Source organism: Pseudophryne corroboree, chromosome 5, assembly GCF_028390025.1.
Source record: "Pseudophryne corroboree isolate aPseCor3 chromosome 5, aPseCor3.hap2, whole genome shotgun sequence".
NCBI classification, from domain to species: domain Eukaryota; kingdom Metazoa; phylum Chordata; class Amphibia; order Anura; family Myobatrachidae; genus Pseudophryne; species Pseudophryne corroboree.
Window position 1 is genome coordinate 765330432 of NC_086448.1, and position 22314 is coordinate 765352745.

At 48.6% G+C, this 22314-nt stretch overlaps 1 protein-coding gene across 1 annotated transcript in view; it reads right to left on the minus strand.

Annotated features, from left to right (window-relative positions):
• RRM2B (ribonucleotide reductase regulatory TP53 inducible subunit M2B) overlaps positions 1-14372 on the minus strand; it is a 36480-nt gene extending 22108 nt beyond the window's left edge. Inside the window, exons 1-3 of the mRNA XM_063924218.1 lie at positions 14239-14372; positions 11164-11322; positions 118-234 (exon numbers count right to left, since the gene is read on the minus strand). Coding sequence (XP_063780288.1) covers positions 118-234; positions 11164-11322; positions 14239-14292 — 330 coding nt within the window. The 5' untranslated portion in view covers positions 14293-14372. The remainder of the gene's footprint in view (positions 1-117; positions 235-11163; positions 11323-14238) is intronic.
• Positions 14373-22314: the final 7942 nt, after the last annotated feature.

Here is a 22314-nt window from a genome sequence, read left to right on the forward strand (position 1 = left end):
GTTATGTTGTTTTACAATCTTATATTTTGATATTACTACATTATGGTTGTACAGCTTTCCCATCCAAAAACACATCCAAATCTCAGGACTGCACATCACGGACGCCCATTTACATACCAGATTCTCGTTAACGATGCCGTCGCTAGCGGCAAAGAAAGCCAGTATGTGGGATATAAAATGCTTCTCATCCGCTTTCAGCTTCTCCCAGTGAGGAAGATCCTTCGCTAAGTCCACCTAATACAGAGAAGATACTCCGTTATTTCAAAGCTAAAGGTGAAGTAAAGCCAGCATTGTGCAGTAATGTATACCAAAGTCTGTGTACTACTGAGCTGAATCATTTACATGAAATGACCGGTGTCCGCCTGGCTCTCTGTCGCTACTGTGCAGCAGTCTGTCATGTTAGGAGGGAGGTGCTTCTCTAACCAAACACAAAAGAAAGACTGACAGATAGGCAGACTTGCTTGGCGGAAATGAGCAGTGCTGATTGGTTGATTTATACGCAGGGGCGGGGTCAGTGATGTCAAGGGGGTGTGAGTTGTCTAAGTGGAGTGGGGCAGGTAAACCTACGGATGACGTGGTAAGCCTGGCACCTAATGTTTTCCGACTGGGTGACTAAAGTAATAGATAAAGGAGGGGGGGGGGGGGGGGGGGACACGACTTTAATAAGGCTTTTGACACTGTTCCACATCACAGACTGGATACTAAGATGGTTGAATGGATAAGATCTTGGTTGCAGGATAGGAAACAGAGGGAAGGCGATCACGAGACCGGCTGTCAAGATCCCGGTGGTCACAATCCCGACGCCACAAGCTTTTCTCCCTCCACAACACCCTTAGAGAGAGAATATAACCGTGCCTGCAGGGTGGCGCGCGCAGCGAGCCCGCAAGGGGCTTTCTAGTGCTCGCCCCACTGCCGGCATACTGGTGGCCGGGATCCCGCTGTCGGGATCATGACAGCCGGGATCCCGGCCATTGGTATAACGTTTGTTTTCCAAACAGAGAGTTGTAGTAAATGGAGTGCAGTCACAGGAGGGAAATGTTACCAGTGGAGTACCCCAGGGATCTGTACTTGGACCAGTGCTTTTTAATTGGTGACATTGCAAATGGTATTGGAAGGAAAGTATGCCTTTTTGCAGATGAAATAAATTTATACAACAGGGTAGACACACCAGGTGGGGTAAAATAAATGATGGAGGATCTATGTAGACTAGAGGAGTGGTCAATAGTGTGACAATTACAGTTTAATGCCAAAACATGTAAAATCATGCACTTGGGTCTCAAAAATCCAAAGGCTAAATATAGTATTAATGGCACTATACTGGAAACTACTGAGGAGGAAAGGGATCTAGGAGTCACTATTTCAGATGACTTAAAGGCAGGTAAGCAATGTAAGAAAGCAATGAGGAAGGCTAGTCAGATGCTTGGCTGCATTGGGAGAGGAATCAGCAACAGAAAGAAAGAAGTAATAATTCCACTGTATAGGTCATTGGTACGGCCTCATCTAGAATACTGTGTTCAGTTCTGGAGACCACATCCCCAGAAGGGTATACGTTCTCTAGGTCGACCACACTTAGGTCGACAGTCATTAAGTTGACCACTATTGGTCGACATGCATTAGGTTGACAGGGTTTCTAGGTCGACATGACAAAAGGTCGACGTGAGTTTTTCACAAGTTTTTTATTTTTTTTAACTTTTCATACTTTACGATCCACGTGGACTACAATTGGCAACGGTAACCTTGCCTGCTCGCCATGCGAGGGGACATGGTGCACTAATTGGGGTTCCCGGTCACTCTGCGAAGAAAATGACACAATTTTATTTTAAACCCTCATGTCTACCTTTTGTCATGTCGACCTTGCTCATGTCGACCTAATGCTTGTGTCAGCCTATTTTGGGTGCTGACTTAGTTACCGTCGACTAATAGTGGTTGACCTAGACACTGTCAACCTACAGTAAGTGTGGTCGACCCAAACCCTCCAGAAGGACATTAATACATTAGAGACTGTACAAATGAGGGCAACTAAAATGGTGCATGGCCTACATCACAAAACATACCCAGAAAGACTAAAAAAATCCCAATATGTATAGTTTGGAGCAGAGAAGGAAAAGGGGGGACATGATAGAAACTTTCAAATATATCAGGGGTTTTAACAAAGTCCAGGAAACATTCTTCAAATTAAGAGAAGTATTAGAACTCGAGGACATGCACTGAGACTGGAGGGAGCTAGGTTCAGGGGAAACTTGAGGAAAAATAGGATTTTAATTACCTACCGGTAAATCCTTTTCTCGTAGTCTGTAGAGGATACTGGGGTCCACATTAGTACCATGGGGTATAGACGGGTCTGCTAGTAGAGCTTGAGCACTTTAAGAAATCAATAGTGTGCACTGGCTGCTCCCTCTATGCCCCTCCTACCAGACTCAGTCTAGAAACTGTGCCAGAGGAGACGGACATATCCTGAGGAAGGATGTAACTGAACAGTGGTGAGATTCGAACCAGCACACACAAAACAAGAGGAAAGCCATGCTAACCAACTTGGACAGGAACAGCATCAGCTGAACCAACAACATTACTTAACAAAGTAACAGTGCAGATAAAACGAAGCACTGGGTTGGCGGCCAGTATCCTCTACGGACTACGAGGAAAGGATTTACCGGTAGGTAATTAAAATCCTATTTTCTCTTACGCCCTAGAGGATACTGGGGTCCATATTATTACCATGGGGATGTACCAAAGCTCCCAAACCGAGTGGGACAGTGCTGAGGTTCCTGTAGAACTGATTGACCAAACTGAAGATCCTCAGAGGCCAAAGCATCGAACTTGTAGAACTTAGCAAACGTGTTTGAACCCGACCAAGTAGCTGATCTGCAGAGCTGTAAAGCCGAGACACTCCAGGCAGCCGCCCAGGAAGAACCCACCAACCTAGTAGAGTGGGCTTGTACTTTAGGAATAGGCAATCCAGCCGATGAATAAGCATGCTGGATAGTAAGCCTGATCCAGCAAGCAATAGACTGCTTTGAAGCAGGACACCCAATTTTCTTGGGATCATAGAGAACAAACAGCGAGTCAGATTTCCTGTGACGAGCTGTCCGCTTCACGTAGATCTTCAAAGCCCTCACAACATCCAAGGACTTTGAGGTAGCAGAGGTGTCAGTAAGCACCTGAACCACAATAGGTTGGTTGATATGAAACGCAGACACCACCTTAGGAAGAAATTGCTGACGAATTCTGAGTTCAGCTCTATCTTCATGAAAAATCAAATAGGGGCTTTTGTGAGACAACGCCCCCAGTTCGGACACACGCCTTGCAAAAGCAAGGCCAATAGTGTCACGGTCTTCCACGTAAGAAACTTTACGTCAACCTCCTGTAAAGGCTCAAACCATTCCGATTGTAGGAACTGCAACACCACGTTCAGATCCCAAGGTGCCGTGGGAAGCACAAAGGGCGGTTGGATGTGCAGAACCCCCTTCAAAAATGTCTGAACCTCAGGGAAGAAAGCCAATTGTTTCTGGAAGAAAATGGATAAGGCCGAAATCTGGACCTTCAAGGAGCCCAAACGTAGGCCCACATCCACACCCGACTGCAGATAAAGGAGTAAACGTCCCAGTTGAAATTCCACAGCAGGAAATTTCCTGTTTTCACACCACAAGACATATTTTTTCCAAATACGGTGGTAATGTTTAGACGTTACCCCTTCCCTGGCTTGGATCAGGGTTGGAATAACCTTGTTCGGAATGCCTTTCCGGGCTAAAATCTGACGCTCAACTTCCATGCCGTCAAACGTAGCCGTGGTAAGTCTTGATAGACGAACGGCCCCTGTTGTAGAAGATCCTCTCGAAGAGGTAGAGGCCACGGGTCCTCTAGGAGCATCTCCAGTAGATCTGCATACCAGGCCCTTCTTGGCCAATCTGGAGCAATGAGAATTGCTTGAACCTTTTCCCTTTTTATTCTTTTGAGAATTCTTCGGATCAGTGGAAGAAGTGGAAACACGTAAACCATTTGGTAGACCCATGGAGTCACCAGAGCGTACACCGCCACTGCTTGCGGGTCCCTCGACCTGGAACAATACCACTTTAGCTTCTTGTTGAGACGAGAGGCCATCATGTCTATTTGTGGAATTCCCCACCGTCGTGTTAAGGACTCGAACACCTGCGGGTGAAGGCCCCACTCTCCCGGGTGGAGGTCATGTCTGCTGAGGAAGTCCGCTTCCCAGTTGCCTACTCCTGGAATGAAGATTGCCGACAGCGCCACCGCATGTCTTTCTACCCAGAGGAGAATTCTTGTTACCTCTGACATTGCTGCTCTGCTCTTCGTTCCGCCCTGTTGGTTTATGTACGTTACTGCCGTCACATTGTCCGACTGAATCTGAATGGCGTGATTTTGAAGAAGATGCGATGCTAGTAGAAGGGCGTTGTATATGGCCCTTAGTTCCAGAATGTTGATCGGAAGAATGGTTTCCTGACTTGACCATTTTCCTTGGAACTGTTCCCCCTGGGTGACTGCTCCCCAACCTCTGAGGCTTGCGTCTGTGGTTAGCAGGACCCAATTTTGAATCCTGAACCTTCGACCGTCGGTCAGGTGAGAAGTCTGAAGCCACCACAGAAGAGAAATCCTGGCTTTTGGTGACAGACGTGAAGTTGCGATCCGGACCATTTGTCCAGCAGATCCAGCTGAAAAGGCCTCACATGAAACCTTCTGTACTGCAGAGCCTCCTAAGAGGCGACCATCTTCCCCAGAAGGCGAATGCATAGATGCACCGATATCCGGGCTGGTTTTAGGACATCCTGCACCATCGACTGGATTACAAATGCTTTTTCCAACGGAATGAATACCTTCTGTTCCTCCGTATCCAGCATCATCCCCAGAAACGGAAGCCTCCGTGTTGGTTCCAGGTGGGATTTTGGTAGGTTCCGAATCCATCCGTGATCCTGAAGTAGTTGGGTTGAGAGGGCAATGCTGTCCAACAACCTTTCCCTGGAAGGTGCTTTTATCAGCAGGTCGTCCAGGTACGGTATTATGTTTACTCTCTGCTTGCGGAGGAGAAACATCATCTCTGCCATTACCTTGGTGAATACCCTCGGTGCCATGGAGAGGCCAAATGGCAGGGCCTGAAACTTGTAGTGACAGTCCTGTAGTGCAAACCTGAGATAGGCCTGAGGAGGCGGCCAAATCGGAATATGAAGGTAAGCATCCTTGATGTCGAGAGACACCAGGAATTCCCCCTCCTCCAGACCTGAGATCACCGCTCTCAGAGACTCCATCTTGAACACCCTTAAATACGGGTTTCAGTGATTTGAGATTTAGAATGGGCCTTACCGAACCGTCCGGTTTCGGTACCACAAACAGGTTGGAGTAATAACCCTTGTTTTGAAGTTGAAGTAGAACTGGGACAATGACCTGAGTCTGTACCAGTTTTTGAATTGCTGCCTGTAAAGTCATACTTGCTTCCGGAGAAGCTGGTAAGCCTGATTTGAAGAATCTGTGAGTTGAAAGTTCCTGAAACTCCAGTCTGTATCCCTGGGTAATAAGGTCTGTGACCCAGGGATCCTGGCAAGATGTTGCCCAAACGTGACTGAAATAACGTAACCGAGCTCCCACCTGCCTGTCCTCCAGGCAGTACAGACCACCATCATGCTGAAGGCTTCGAGGAAGCAGAACCGGAGGTCTGTTCCTGAGAACCTGCAGCTGCTGGTTTTCTGGGTTTACCTCTATTACCTTTGAAGGCTATAGAAGAACCTTTGGTTTTGCCTTTGAATTTCGCTGTCCGAAAGGACTGCAGTGTTGGAGCAGAGTAGGTTTTCCTAGCTGGGGGTGCTGCGGAAGGAAGGTACGTAGACTTACCCACCATAGCCTTGGATATCCACTTATCCAGTTCATCTCCAAAAAGGATTTCACCTGTGAATGGTAGGTTTTCCACGCCTTTCCTGGAATCCACATCCGCAGTCCACTGGCATAGCCACAAGCCCCTGCGTGCTGACAGTGCCATGGCAGTGGTGCGTGCGTTGAGCAAACCAATTTCCTTTATGGCCTCCACCATAAGGTTAGCAGAGTCTTGAATATGCTGCAGGAGTAAAACTATCTCCCCCCTGGGTAAGGTATCCAGTCCGTCAATTAGGTTACTTGACACTTTGCAATGGCTTTAGTGATCCATGCGCAAGCAATAGTGGGTCTCTGGGCCACCCCAGCAGCAGTGTATAATGATTTGAGAGTGTTCTCAATTTTGCGGACAGCTGTGCCCTTTAAGGATGCTGCCCCAGGAACAGGTAAGACTATCTTACGTGACTACCTAGATACCGATGCGTCCACAATCGGAGGGTTTTCCCATTTCTTTCTATCTTCCAGAGGAAAGGGAAAGGATGTAATTAATCTTTTAGGGATCAGAAATTTTTTGACAGGGTTAGCCCAAGTTTCTTCAAACAGGGAATTCAATTCCTTTGATGCAGGAAAAGTATCTGAGGATTTGTTTTTTACATTAAAATAAGATTCCTCCTCTACCTCTGCCGTCTTGTCAGGAATGTGCAGGACATTTCTGATAGCCTCTATCACGGCCTGTATTCCCTGTCACAGGACAGCATCCCCCCCACTCGCATACATTTCACCCTCCTCTGGATCTGATGTATCATCATCAGTATCATCCTGCATGAGCTGGGCTAGAGCAGAGGTGTAGCTAGGCGCCATGGTGCCCGGATCAAGGGCATGTTTTGGTGCCCCCCTCCCCTATACTGAATACTGAATTGGGGGCCTAGCCAACATGTGGTGGCATGTTACATTTGAAAAGAAGCAATATTTAAAAATCCTAAATTGGTGACAAGGGTGGTTGTAGACCTTGTGGAGCTCATGGTAATCTGATAATCTCCCAATGTGACGCACCCACAGACCCGAACCCCCCCTAAACTCTCAATGAAAATACTGCATCAAAATTGCCCCTCCACATACACACTGATTCATAGTCCCAAATGCCTTAACCCTAGAACTGATATCCAGACTGATAATCCCACTATGCTTCAATGAAAATAATGTCCCACAATTTCCTGAGAGGCAGAGAGAGGTGCTGCAACATCAATGTAGAGAGAAGTGCTGCAGCAGCCGGGGCAGAGAGATGCCACAGCAGCCTGGGCAGGACAGAAGTAACCCTGCTGCACAGCTACAAGCAGACAGTGAGACATATAAAGAGGGTGGGCAGAGCTCCGGCATGTGCCGGCTGTCAGTGTCTCCTGCTGTACCCTTTGGCTTGCCCTGTTCCCTACCTAGTCTCCGAGTCAGTGTGCGCCCCCTGCTTCTCCTGTTCTGCGGCTGCCAGTATAGTGGCCGGTGGGAAGGATGTGGGCAGTAGCACGCCCTCTAACTTTTTCGGCGCCCGGAGCTCGCGCTCCATTGGAGCCTCCCTCGCTACACCCCTGGGCCAGAGTACGCTTTTGTGGGCAAATGGCGAGGGTTTGAGACGCTGGTAAGGGAACTGAATCTCTATTCATCAGGTCATCCATAGATTGTCTTAAGATTTGCGTCTCTTTCTCATTATGAGATAATTTAGTAGAAATATTAGCTATCATCCCTTTAATGGAAGCGAACCATGGGGGTTCTGCCCCACTAGCCTGAGAATGAGCATTATCCTGAGTACAAGGTAGTGAGTCTCCGGGGGAGGAAAGACACACTCAGGTGTGCAGGAAACACAGTCCCTGGACATGGTAACGTGAAGGGACACACACACCCCCACACACAGAAGGTGAAAACACAGTTTAACCCACACAGAGCCCTCAGGGAGACACAGAGATTGGAGCCAGCCACACCGCGCCCTTGTAGCCAAGTAAACTTAGCTGGGTCGCCACACTAAGTCCCTTAATAGGGCTTAGTATACTACAACACTCCCCCCCCTTCTAAGACCCCCTGGTTCCGCTGAGGAGATGTGGAGTCTTTGTGGAGGAGCTGCGTTTCCCTGTGATTCCTGTCAGTGTAAAGGTGGGTACACACTGGAAAGATATATCTGCAGATCAATTGATCTGCAGATATATCTATGGACGGATCGGGCAGTGTACTGTGCATACACACTGCCTGATCCGTCGGGGACTGACGTCATGAGCTGGGCGGGCGTGTACACACGCCAGCCCAGTTCAGCTGTCAATCACCGCTGGCCGCCGTAGCATGTGTACAGGCGGTTGGCCGACCGCCGTACACACACAGCGACGCGCCAATATATCGGTAGATATATTGGCCGTCGGCTGTGCTGCGGGGCCGACGCGATACGTCTGTGAACGACGGAGTTCACAGATGTATCGGCCGTACACACTGGCCGACGGACCCGCGATATATCGGCCGTTCAAGAGAACGGCCGATATATCGGCCAGTGTGTACGGACATTAAGCTGCAGAGAGAAAATGGCGCTGTGAGCGGCTGGATCCGCTCATAGTGAAGCCCCGCCCCCTTAATGGTGCTCGCTTCCCGCTTTTTTATACTGGCCTGAGGTCATTTTTATGCCTAACAGAGGGTTAAAACTCTTGTTAGTAATGATAACCAGTGTGGGTATGCAATGGTGGCTCAGCGCGCCCCTCACAGCGGGACACACGTCTGTGTATGTCCTCTGAGCCCCCTGCACTCAGAGCTGTACTCCTACCCTTGTGCCGCCATTCCCACCGGCGACCCGCTAACCGGGACGCCGGCACTGTACTCACCACTCTTCTATTTTCTAGCTCTGTTAGGACACTCTCAATGGCAGTGACACCTAGGACATTGGTGAGCACTGCAGCACTCTCAGTGGCAGTGACACCCTAACCCCTAGGACATAGGCAAGCACTGCAGCACTCTCAGTGGCAGTGACACCTAGGACACTGGTGAGCACTGCAGAACTCTCACTGTCAGTGACACCTAGGACACTAGCGAGCACTGCAACACTCTCACTGGCAGTGACACGCAAACACCTAGGACATTTGCGAACGCTGCAGCATTTTCACTGGCAGTGACACCCTAACTCCTAGGATACTGGCAAGCGCTGCAGCACTCTCACTGGCAGTGACACCTAGGACACTGGCGAGCGCTGCAGCACTCTCAGCGGCAGTGACACCCTAACCCCTTGGACATAGGCGAGCACTGCAGCACTCTCAGTGGCAGTGACGCCCCAACTCCTAGGACATAGGCGAGCACTGCAGCACTCTCACTGGCAGTGACGCCCCAACTCCTAGGACATAGGCGAGCACTGCAGCACTCTCACTGGCAGTGACACCTAGGACATAGGCGAGCACTGCAGCACTCTCACTGGCAGTGACACCTAGGACACTGGTGAGCGCTGCAGCACTCTCACTGGCAGTGACACCTAGGACACTGGTGAGCGCTGCAGCACTCTCACTGTCAGTGACACCTAGGACACTGGTGAGCGCTGCAGCACTCTCAGTGGCAGAGACACCCTAACCCCTAGGACACTGGCAAGCACTGCAGCATTTTCAGTGGCAGTGATATCTTAACCCCTAATACTTAGACGAGCACTGCAGCACTCTCAGTGGCACCCTAACCCTTAGGACATATGCGAGCACTGCAGCACTCTCAGTGGCACCCTAACCCTTAGGACATATGCGAGCACTGCAGCACTCTCAGTGGCACCCTAACCCTTAGGACATATGCGAGCACTGCAGCACTCTCAGTGGCAGTGACACCCTAACCCCTAGGACACTGACGAACGCTGCAGTACTCTCACTAGCAGTGACACCTAGGACACTGGTGAGCGCTGCAGCATTCTCAGTGGCAGTGACATCCCAAACCCTAGGATACTGGCGAGCACTGCAGCACTCTCAGTGGCAGTGACACCCTAACACCTAGGACACTGGCGAGCGCTGCAGCATTTTCACTGGCAGTGACACAATAACACCTAGGACATTGGTTAGCGCTGCAGCACTCTCAGTGGCATTGACACTCTAACACCTATTACACAGACACGTACTGCAGCACTCTCAGTGGAAGTGACACCCTAACATCTAGGACACTGGCGTACTGCAGCACTCTCAGTGGCAGTGACACCTAGGACAGTGGCGAGCGCTGCAGCACTCTCAGTGGCAGTGACACCTAAGACGGTGGCGAGCGCTGCAGCACTCTCAGTGGCAGTGACACCTAATACATTGGCGAGCGCTGCAGCACTCTCAGTGGCAGTGACATCTAATACATTGGCGAGCGCTGCAGCACTCTCAGTGGCAGTGACACCTAAGACAGTGGCGAGCGCTGCAGCAAGCTCTGCCACTTTTAAGTGTCCTCACAAGACTAGAGATGAGTGGACATTGTGGCAGGGTTTCCGTGGCTGGAACAAGCCATTTCCCAGAGGTGCAAAGTACCAGAGGTACAATGTTTAAGTTCTACTAGGCCAGTTCACTCTGTTATGTGGTATGATTGCGGGTGTAGTAGGGTATGCCGGCGGCCAGCATACCGGCGCCGGAATCCCGACCGTCGGCATACCGACAGCTGGGCGGGCGCAAATGAGCCCCTGGCGGGCTCGCTGTGGCCACGGTGGCGCGCTACGCTATCTAGTCTTCCTCCAGTGGGGTCGTGGCAGGGCCGGATTTGGGGGGGGCGAAGGGGGCGACCGCCCCCCTAACACAGGCATAGCAACGCCCACTTTTGAGCAGAAGAGAGCTCTCCGGGAAGAGCCTGAGGCAGAACGATGTGCTGCAGCCCATACCACAGCAGCACAGAGGATCCAGGAGAGCAAGGGTTACAGAGCATTTGCCCCTCACTTGCTGGTGTGTGGGTACTAGGGCTAATAAATATAATTACCCCTCAGCACAGTCACATGTACATAGAACAATCACAAAGCTCTATCTCAGTCTCACTGAAAAAGTTCAGTCAGAATTGAGAGAGGAGGATGGGAGGAGTTGGGACTGGAGAGGGGAGGAGTCAGGATTAAACAATAAACCGTTCCCCTCCCCCCTAAAAGAAAAGTCTAGATCTGTCCCTGGGTCGTGGACCCCCAAGAGGGAAAAAAGGTGTAGGTATACTGTGCGCCGGGATCCCGACAGCCTGCAAACTGAAGACCACCCATGACTGCGGTAGGACTGGGAAATACCAAACAGCTGCATTCCCTCCAGCCCTTTGAAAGTAGCTGAAATCTGGATGATCAATATTCTACCAGACTTATTATATCTAGAACTTGCAGTGGCAGTTACAGGAGAATGACAAGATCATCTGACTTACCTCCTCTGCCGTCCAGAACGAGGCCTGCGCCTTCTTATACATTTTCCAAATGTCAGGGTACTGGATCGGGAAGATGACGAAGCGGTGAGGATTCTTCCTGAGCAAAGGCTCATCTTCATCACCGTCCCCATTACTCGCATTACATCCACTGATCGCGCTCTTAGGGGGTCACAAAAGACACAAAACAAACAATCAGGTCATCACAAACACTTTATTTTTGTATTTTCTCTTATTACACTTATAGGGAATGCAGTGTTCCCCATTGAGTACAGGATCTTGCGGCAATGTCGGCAAAGTTCTTCAAAGAATAGTAAACAGAAACACGGGGGGTAAATTTACTAAGATGGGAGTTCTATTTAAGATGGGATGTTGCCCATAGAAACCAATCAGATTCTACTTCTCATTTATCTAGCACCTTCTAGAACAGGCATGTCCAAACTGCGGCTCTCCAGCTGTTTTGAAACTACATATCCCAGCATGCCCTGACACAGTTTTGCTATCAGAGAATGCTAAAGCTGTGTCGGGGCATGCTGGGATGTGTAGTTTCTCAACAGCTGGAGGGCCGCAGTTTGGACATGCCTGTTCTAGAAGATAATACCTGGAATCTGATTGGTTGCTATGGGCAACATCCCATCTTAAATAGAACTCCCATCTTAGTAAATTTACCCCATGGTCGCCTGTAGAAACCACTATCCTCCAATGACCTTTATACATGATGTTAATAGCAGCTATGTTGTGATAGTTGGTATTAAAGAGTACATAACCCAGAGGTTCCCAAACTGTGTGCCGTGGCTCCCTGGGGTGCCTCGGGACACTTGCAGGGGTGCCCTGGGTTGGTGGTCTAGGACCAATTCAAATTATTCATGGTCAATATAATAGGCAAAACCAGTGCTGGTGGCTGCCAGTCATAAAATATATGGCCAAACAGAAGCAAATCTTGTCCCTCACCACACAACTGACCCTAAGGATGACATATAAACGCGATCTACTTAATGTAATATTTCTTTCTAAATTTCTCAATGAGAAATTTTTGGCCAAGGGGTGCCATGAATTTTTTTTTTATCTTCTAGGGCACCGTGATTCAAAAAAGTTTGGAAACCACTAACATAACCCCATATATGTTACCCGGTTGTATTACTGCACCGATACAAGAGGAGGAACCCCCATCCCACAAAACATTGCGGGCGTAATTCTGAGTTACACGCAAGTCAGAATGGGGCCGCACCTAGTGATTTCTAGAAAACCGCATAGGCGCAGCAGAGAGATTTAGATTTGGGTGGGTTGGATAAGACTTCCATTTGATGAAGGAATCTGGAATTGCTCAGACAAACCTTTATAATAATATACCCGCTGTATCACAGTGAATAACAATATTTTACTGTTATTTGTTGCTCACCATAGCTATTCCATGTCACCTGAGCATAGTGATGACACAATACACAACATTACAAAGTGACAGGTTTGGACGAGCTAACGTAAAAGGGCAACCAAACGTACTTTATAAACTACAGTATTTAGGGTGTCTAAAGTAATGCCATTATCACCTCAGAGAATTGAGCTGCTTGCAATAAACTGAAATTTGATTGGCTCCATAGAACATGACCACACAGATGTTCTCCTAGCATGCTGTACAGTTCTGCAGCTGAGTGCAGGGATTATGGGAGTTGTAGTTTACTGGATGACTGTAAAAAACACTAGGATGCAGGATTTGCTTTCTCATTGTATTAATAAATATACCCCTGAGAAATAAGTGTAAGGGATGGTATAACATAGACAATGATACCACACCACAAGCCCCATTTTCCACATTCCGGATTTCTACTCTTTGGAGAATATACATTTATATCAGTGACCCTGGAGTGCGAGAACCCATAGGGTGCAACTGATGTTAGTATTTTTCTCATTATTAACATGGGCTATGAGAATTCATTGTGACAAGTAAAGACGAACCTGCAAGAATCACTGCCTTAGGTAATACTGAACAGGTGACTGTACATTGTTCAGAAAATCCCATTTGGAGAATGATTTTGCTGCTATAATACAGTCATAAGGTTCCTGTGAAAGAGCCGGGGCTTTATTTATATAGAGGGTGAATACTATCATTTTACAAACATTAAAAGGGATACCGTCATTAGGTCGACACTACTTTGGTCGACATGCGTTAGGTCGACAGGGTCATTAGGTCGACATGCTGGGGGGGGGTTTTATGCAATTTTTTAACTTTTTCATACTTACGATCCATGTGGACTACGATTGGGAATAGTAACCTTGCCCGAAGCATGGCGAGCAAAGCGAGCCATGTGAGGGGACACGGTGCACTAATTGGGCTTCCCCGTCACTTTAGGAAGAAAACGACACAAAAAAAAACAGGAAAAAAAACAACGAATGGCGACCTTTTAACCTGTCGACTTAGTACATTTCGACCTAATGACCATGTCGACATAGTTACCCTGTCGACCTAATGCATGTCGACCTAATGACTGTCAACCTAAGTTGTGTCGACCCAACGGCCCATACCCCATTAAAATGATGGAACCTGATCCTGTGGACACCCGGAACCTCTGTGACCATCCTGTGCCTCTGTGGCCAACCTGGTGTCTTTGTGGCCACCCTGGTGTCTCTGTGGCAAGTTGAAACATGATACACTATTCTTTTAAACAAGACCCCAATTCCATTCAGCAAACTGAGGTTCTCTGGCTGTTGTAGAACTACAAGCCACAGCAAAAAGCTGGGACAGGCTCTGTACCTTGCTAATAATGAGAGTCAGTGGAAGCCTATAGGATACCAGCTGTATTACTGCATGCACATAGCACATAGCACCTGCAGATCTGCACTCTCTGTACTGAAACCTGTCTGCTGATATTTACATGATACACGGAGGAAGTGGGTGCTGGGTCATTTACAAGGTGAACCCTTTTCCGAATCCCAGGGTCTCTGCTTGCAGCTGATTTAAATGCCCTGTCCAGCTGCTGTATTACACGTACAGAGACCCTGTGCCAGCTCAGCTGCTCAGCTGTGCCCTCATGGTGAGCGCTGCACCTCTCTCTGCATGCATACATCGGGTGTTGGTATTACCTGCTCCCCTATAGGACTGGCATCACCCGGCAGAGGAAGCCTGGAGTCCCCCATTGCAGCGCAGCCTCAGATGGGAGCAGTGGGCAGAGCCTGGTACTGCTGCCTGTGTAGTAACACAGCACACAGGGCAGGCTGCTCTGCAGTAATAACTCCTCCTTGTTATAGCTGTGGGGAGGGGGACGCTGTGTGTGTGCTGTGTGCTGCTGACATGGAGACATCAGGGGATGAATTGCACTGAGGGGTAATATCTGGACAGTGATTACATAACAGAAGTAACTATCATAAAAGTCCTGCAGACATAAAAGAACCTCAAAGAATAATCTTGGCACTACTGTAGCACTCGCCTTATTTGTCTCTGCTGGGGAATCTCTTGTCCCTCTGTTCTTCTATATGTCCCCCTTTTTTGGCTTAGGTCAGTGGTTCCCAAACTTTTTTTGACTCACAGCACCCTGCCTAGAGTGTCAAAAAATGTTCACGTTACTTCGAGGCCACAAGTTTCTTATTGAGAAAATCAGAAAAAAATCTGAAGTAAATTGTGTCTATATGTCATCCTTGGGTCAGTTATGCGGAGAGGAACAGGATTTGCTTCTGTTTGTCCACATATTGGTGATCATTCCGAGTTGTTCACTCGTTAATTTTTTTCGCAACGGAGCGATTAGTCGCTAATGCGCATGCGCAATGTCCGCAGTGCGACTGCGCCAAGTAAATTTGCTCAGAAGTTTGGTATTTTACTCACGACATTACGAGGTTTTTTCTTCGTTCTGGTGATCGTAGTGTGATTGACAGGAAGTGGGTGTTTCTGGGCGGAAACTGGCCGTTTTATGGGTGTGTGCGAAAAAACGCTGCCGTTTCTGGGAAAAACGCGGGAGTGTCTGAAGAAACGGAGGAGTGTCTGGGTGAACGCTGGGTGTGTTTGTGACGTCAAACCAGGAACGAAACTGACTGAACTGATCGCAGTGGCAAAGTAAGTCTCGAGCTACTCAGAAACTGCTAAGAACTGTCTATTCGCAATTTTGAGAATCTTTCGTTCGCAATTTTGCTAAGCTAAGATTCACTCCCAGTAGGCGGCGGCTTAGCGTGTGCAATGCTGCTAAAAGCAGCTTGCGAGCGAACAACTCGGAATGAGGGCCCTTGTATGACTGACATCCACCAGCACTGGTTTTGTCTATTACATTGGCCATAAATAATTTGAATTGGTCCTCGACCACCAACCTGAGGCACCCCTGCAAGTGCTCCGAAAGCACCCCTGGATGTCATGGCACACAGTTTGGGAACCACTGGCTTGCGTATATTTTTTGTTTTTAAATAACATTTAATTTATTTCATATGGAACATAAAATAAATGTAAAAAAATGACAAAGATTTATTATTTAAAACACATTAGGCGACCCGCCACCGAGCTGCCCGATGGCCGATACGGCAGACGGGCGACCCAGCGGCAGGGTGGAGGTGATAGGGGGAGTGAAGTTTCTTCACTCCCCCCGTCACCCGGCTCCATATGCGTGCATGCTAATATGGAGGAGATTGTTCCATATTGGCCTGCATGCTTAAGCGACGGGGCACCAACTATGAACGAGCGCGGGGCCACGCATAGTTCATCGTTGGTGCCTACACACTGACCGATATGAACGAGTTCTCGTTCATTAATGAACGAGAATGTTCATATTGATCACTGTTATCGCCCAGTGTGTAGGGCCCTTAAGTGGGTATGTTGCCTATGGAATAGGTAGGGGAATCAATCTTCAGTCTTTTTAAAAAGATACATTTTCATGGCTGAAGCGCAGTGATTTTTGGATTGATTCAGCAGCTGTATACTGACCTGGTCCCCGGCGTCTCCTGCTACATTGTGCATGTGTCAGACTTTTTTTTTTTTTAAATCACACATGCGCAATCTTTTCCTAATGCCCTAACAGTGCAAAAGAGAAGATATTTTTTCTGATCCTATTCTGGACTAAATGCAACATGGCGATTTTGTAGAAGTTTGTTGCGCACAGGCAACACCATGCAATAGAGGATTTTTTTTGTAAAAAAGTCAAGATCGCAAAATCAGAGTCAAACGTCCACAGCAAAGTTGAAAGTGGTAATCCACAAAAATGTGTTTTCAAGAATTACATTTAAAAAGAGGAGAATAAAAGTGCATTTACAAAATACTGGACTCATGTAAAAGACCTTTGCTCAGGGTTTCCCAAATTCAGGGGGTTATTCAGTACAGATTGCAAATTCTGCTAAATAGCTGAATTTACAAAAGGAGAGAAAGGAAGACTCTTGGGGGTAAATTTACTAAGATGGGAGTTCTATTTAAGATGGGATATTGCCCATAGCAACCAATCAGATTTCCAGGTATTATCTTCTAGAAGGTGCTGGATAAATGAGAAGTAGAATCTGATTGGTTGCTATGGACCAGAGGCGTAACTAGGGTTTCTCTGACGTCCTAAGTGGATGCTGGGACTCCGTAAGGACCATGGGGATTAGCGGCTCCGCAGGAGACTGGGCACAACTAAAGAAAGCTTTAGGACTACCTGGTGTGCACTGGCTCCTCCCACTAAGACCCTCCTCCAGACCTCAGTTAGATTCTTGTGCCCGGCTGAGCTGGATGCACACTAGGGGCTCTCCTGAGCTCCTAGAAAGAAAGTATATTTTAGTTTTTTTATTTTACAGTGAGATCTGCTGGCAACAGACTCACTGCAGCGAGGGACTAAGGGGAGAAGAAGCGAACCTACCTAACTGGTGGTAGCTTGGGCTTCTTAGGCTACTGACACCATTAGCTCCAGAGGGATCGACCGCATGGAACCGGCCATTGATGTTCGGTCCCGGAGCCGCGCCGCCGGCCCCCTTACAGAGCCAGAAGCAAGAAGAGTCCGGAAAATCGGCGGCAGAAGACATCAGTCTTCACCAAGGTAGCGCACAGCACTGCAGCTGTGCGCCATTGCTCCTCATACACACTTCACACTCCGGTCACTGAGGGTGCAGGGCGCTGAGGGGGGGCGCCCTGAGCAGCAATAAAAACACCTTGGCTGGCAAATATATCACAATATATAGCCCCAGAGGCTATATATGTGATAAATACCCCTGCCAGAATCCTTAAAAAAGCGGGAGAAAAGTAAGTGAAAAAGGGGCGGAGCTATCTCCCTCAGCACACTGGCGCCATTTTCTCTTCACAGTGCAGCTGGAAGACAGCTCCCCAGGCTCTCCCCTGTAGTTTTCAGGCTCAAAGGGTTAAAAAGAGAGGGGGGGGCACTAAATTTAGTCGCAATATTGTTTATACAAGCAGCTGTTGGGGAAAAAATCACTCAGTTATAGTGTTAATCCCTGCATTATATAGCGCTCTGGTGTGTGCTGGCATACTCTCTCTCTGTCTCCCCAAAGGACTTTGTGGGGTCCTGTCCTCAGTCAGAGCATTCCCTGTGTGTGTGCTGTGTGTCGGTACGGCTGTGTCGACATGTGGGATGAGGAAGGTTACGTGGAGGTGGAGCAGAGGCCGATAAATGGGATGTCGCCCCCTGTGGGGCCGACACCAGAATGGATGGATAGGTGGAAGGTATTAACCGAAAATGTCAACTCCTTACATAGAAGGCTGGATGACGTAAAACAGCTGTGGGACACCCGGCTTCTCAGCCCGCGCCTGCCCAGGCGTCTCAAAGGCCATCAGGGGCTCAAAAAAGCGCCCGTTACCTCAGATGGCAGACACAGATGTCGACACGGAGTCTGACTCCAGTGTCGACGAGGTTCAGACATATACACAATCCACTAGGAACATCCGTTACATGATCTCGGCAATGAAAAATGTGTTACGCATTTCTGACATGAACCCAAGTACCACATAAAAGGGGTTTTATTTTTGGGGAGAAAAAGCAGCCAGTGTTTTGTTCCCCCATCAGATGAATGAATGAAGTGTGTAAAGTAGCGTGGGTTCCCCCGATAAGAAACTGGTAATTTCTAAAAAGTTACTGATGGCGTACCCTTTCCCGCCAGAGGATAGGTCACGTTGGGAGATATCCCTTAGGGTGGATAAGGCGCTCACACGTTTGTCAAAAAAGGTGGCACTGCCGTCTTAGGATACGGCCACCTTGAAGGAGCCTGCTGATAAAAAGCAGGAGGCTATCCTGAAGTCTGTATATACACACTCAGGTTATATACTGAGACCTGCAGTTGCCTCAGCATAAATAGTGCTGCTGCAGCGTGGTCTGATACCCAGTCAGATAATATTAATACTCTAAGACAGGGATAATAGTTTGCAAACATAGAGCATATTAAAGACGTCGTCTTAGATATAAAGGATGCACAGAGGGATATTTGCCGGCTGGCATCCAGAATTAATGCAATGTCCATTCTGCCAGGAGGGTATTAGAAACCCGGCAGTGGACAGGTGATGCTGCCTATAACAGGCACATGGAGATTCTGCCTTATAAGGGTGAGCAATTGTTTGGGGATGGTCTCTGGGACCTCGTATCCACAGCAACAGCTGGGAAGAAAAAATTTTACCTCAGGTTTCCTCACAGCCTAAGAAAGCACTGTATTTTCAGGTACAGTCTTTTCGGCTTCAGAAAAGCAAGCGGATCAAAGGCGCTTCCTTTCTGCACAGAGACAAGGGAAGAAGGAAAAATCTGCACCAGCAGCCAGTTCCCAGGATCAAAAATCTTCCCCCGCTTCCTCTGAGTCCACCGCATGACGTTGGGGCTCCACAGGTGGAGACAGGTGCGGTAGGGGCGCGTCTCGGGAACTTCAGGGACCAGTGGGCTTGCCCACAGGTGGATCCCTAGGTTCTGCAAATAGTATCACAGGGATACAGGCTGGAGTTCGAGGCAACTCCCCCTCGCCGTTACCTCACATCAGCCTTGCCTGCTGCCCTCGGAGAAAGGTAGTACTGGCGGCAATTCACAAGCTGTACTTCCAGCAGGTGAAATCAAGGTACCCCTCCTTCAACAAGGCCGGGGTTACTATTCCAAAATGTTGTGGTACCGAAACCAGACGGTTCGGTGAGACCCATTCTAAAATTGAAAGCCTTGAACACTTATATACGAAGGTTCAAGTTCAAAATGGAATCGCTCAGGGCGATTATTGCAAGCCTGGAGAATTTCATGGTATCACTGGACATCAAGGATGCTTACCTGCATGTCCCTATTTACCCTCTTCACCAGGAGTACCTCAAAATTGTGGTACAGGATTGTCATTACCAATTCCAGACGTTGCCGTTGGTCTGTCCCCGGCACAGAGGTATTTACCAAGGTAATGGCCGAAATAATTATCCCGTACTTGGACGATCTCCTTATAAAGGCGAGGTCCAGGGAGCAGTTGTTCGGCGGAGTAGCACTATCTCGGGAAGTGCTACAACAGCACGGCTGGATTCTGAATATTCCAAAGTCGCAGCTGGTTCCTACGACGCGTCTACTGTTCCTGGGTATGGTTCTGGACACAGAACAGGATAAAAAGGGTTTCTCCCGGAGGAGAAGTCCAAGGAGTTGTCGTCTCTAGACAGAGACCTCCTAATACGTATACAGGTGTCGGTGCATCAATGCACGCGAGCCCTGGGAAGGATGGTAGCTTCTTACGAAGAAATTCCATTCGCCAGGTCCCATGCAAGGATTTTCCAGTGGGATCTGTTGGACAAGTGGTCTGGGTCGCATCTTCAGATGCATCGGAGGATAACCCTGTCTCCAAGGGCCAGGGTGTCGCTGTTGTGGTGGCTGCAGAGTGCTCATCTTCTAGGGGGCCGCAGATTCGGCATACAGGACTGGGTCCTGGTGACCACGGATGCCAGCCTTCGAGGCTGGGGGGAAGTCACACAGGGAAGAAACTTCCAAGGCTATGGAAAAGTCAGGAGACTTCCCTACACATAAATATTCTGGAACTAAGGGCCATTTACAATGCCCTAAGTCAGGCTAGACCCCTGCTTCAACACCGGCCGGTGCTGATCCAGTCAGACAACATCACGGCGGTCGCTCATGTAAACCGACAGGGCGGCACAAGAAGCAGGATGGCGATGGCAGAAGCCACAAGGATTCTCCGATGGGCGGAAAATCATGTGTTAGCACTGTCAGCAGTGTTCATTCCCGGAGTGGACAACTGAGAAGCAGACTTTCTCAGAAGAGACGACCTCCACCCGGGAGAGTGGGGACTTCATCCAGAAGTTTTCCAAATGATTGTACACCGTTGGGAAAGGCCACAGGTGGACATGATGGCGTCCCACCTCAACAAAAAGCTACAAAGATATTGCGCCAGGTCAGGGGACCCTTAGGCGATAGCTGTGGACGCTCTGGTAACACCGTGGGTGTACCAGTCGGTGTATGTGTTCCTTTCTCTGCCTCTCTTACCCAGGGTAATGAGAATAATAAGAAGGAGAGGAGTAAGAACTATACTTATTGTTCCGGGTTGGCCAAGAAGAGCTTGGTAACCAGAACTCCAAGAAATGATCTCAGAGGACCCATGGCCTCTGCCGCTCAGACAGGACCTGCTGCAGCAGGGGGCCTGTCTGTTCCAAGACGTACCGCGGCTGCGTGTGACGGCATGGCGGTTGAACGCCGGATCCTGAAGGAAAAGGGCATTCCGGAGGAAGTTATCCCTACGCTATTTAAAGCTAGGAAAGAAGTGAACGCAAACCATTATCACCGCATATGGTGGAAATATGTTGCGTGCTGTGAGGCCAGGAAGGCCCCAAAGGAGAAATTTCAGCTAGGTCGATTTCTGTACTTCCTACAGTCAGAGGTGACTATGGGTCTAAAATTGGGTTCCATGAAGGTCCAGATTTCGGCTCTATCGATTTTCTTCCCAAATAGAACTGGCTTCACTGCCTGAAGTTCGGACTTTTGTTAAGGGAGTGCTGCATAGTCAGCCCCCGTTTGTGCCTCAAGTGGCACCGTGGGATCTCAACGTGGTGTTGGATTTCCTGAAGTCGCATTGGGTTGAGCCACTTAAATCCGTGGAGCTACAATACCTCACGTGGAAAGTGGTCATGCTGTGGGCCGTGGCGTCGGCCAGGCGTGTATCAGAATTGGCAGCTTTGTCATACAAAAGCTCTTATCTGTATTTTATATGGATAAGGCGGAATTGAGGACTCGTTCCCAATTCCTTCCTAAGGTGGTATCAGTTTTTCATGTGAACCAACTTATTGTGGTGCCTGCGGCTACTTGGGACTTGGAGGATTCCAAGTTACTGGACGTAGTCAGGGCCCTGAAAAGTATATGTTTCCAGGACGGCTGGAGTCAGGAAAACTGACTCGCTATTTATCCTGTATGCACCCAACAAGCTGGGTGCTCCTGCTTCTAAGCAGACGATTGCTCGCTGGATCTGTAGCACGATTCAACTTGCACATGCTGCGGCTGGACTGCCGCACCCTAAATCTGTAAAAGCCCATTCCACGAGGAAAGTGGGCTCTTCTTGGGCGGCTGCCCGAGGGGTCTCGGCTTTACAACTTTGCCGAGCTGTTACTTGGTCGGGTTCAAACATTTTTGCAACAGTCTACAAGTTTGATACCCTGGCTGAGGAGGACCTAGAGTTTGCTCATTCGGTGCTGCAGAGTCATCCGCACTCTCCCGCCCGTTTGGGAGCTTTGGTATAATCCCCATGGTCCTTACGGAGTCCCAGCATCCACTTAGGACGTCAGAGAAAATAAGATTTTACTCACCGGTAAATCTATTTCTCGTAGTACGTAGTGGATGCTGGGCGCCCATCCCAAGTGCGGATTGTCTGCAATACTGTTTATAGTTATTGCCTAACTAAAGGGTTATTATTGAGCCATCTGTTGAGAGGCTCAGTTATATTTCATACTGTTAACTGGGTATAGTATCACGAGTTATACGGTGTGGCTGGTATGAGTCTTACCCGGGATTCAAAATCCTTCCTATTTGTGTCAGCTCTTCCGGGCACAGTATCCTAACTGAGGTCTGGAGGAGGGTCTTAGTGGGAGGAGCCAGTGCACACCAGGTAGTCCTAAAGCTTTCTTTAGTTGTGCCCAGTCTCCTGCGGAGCCGCTAATCCCCATGGTCCTTACGGAGTCCCAGCATCCACTACGGACTACGAGAAATAGATTTACCGGTGAGTAAAATCTTATTTTTTCGGAGCCCAGGGCAAGATGAAGAG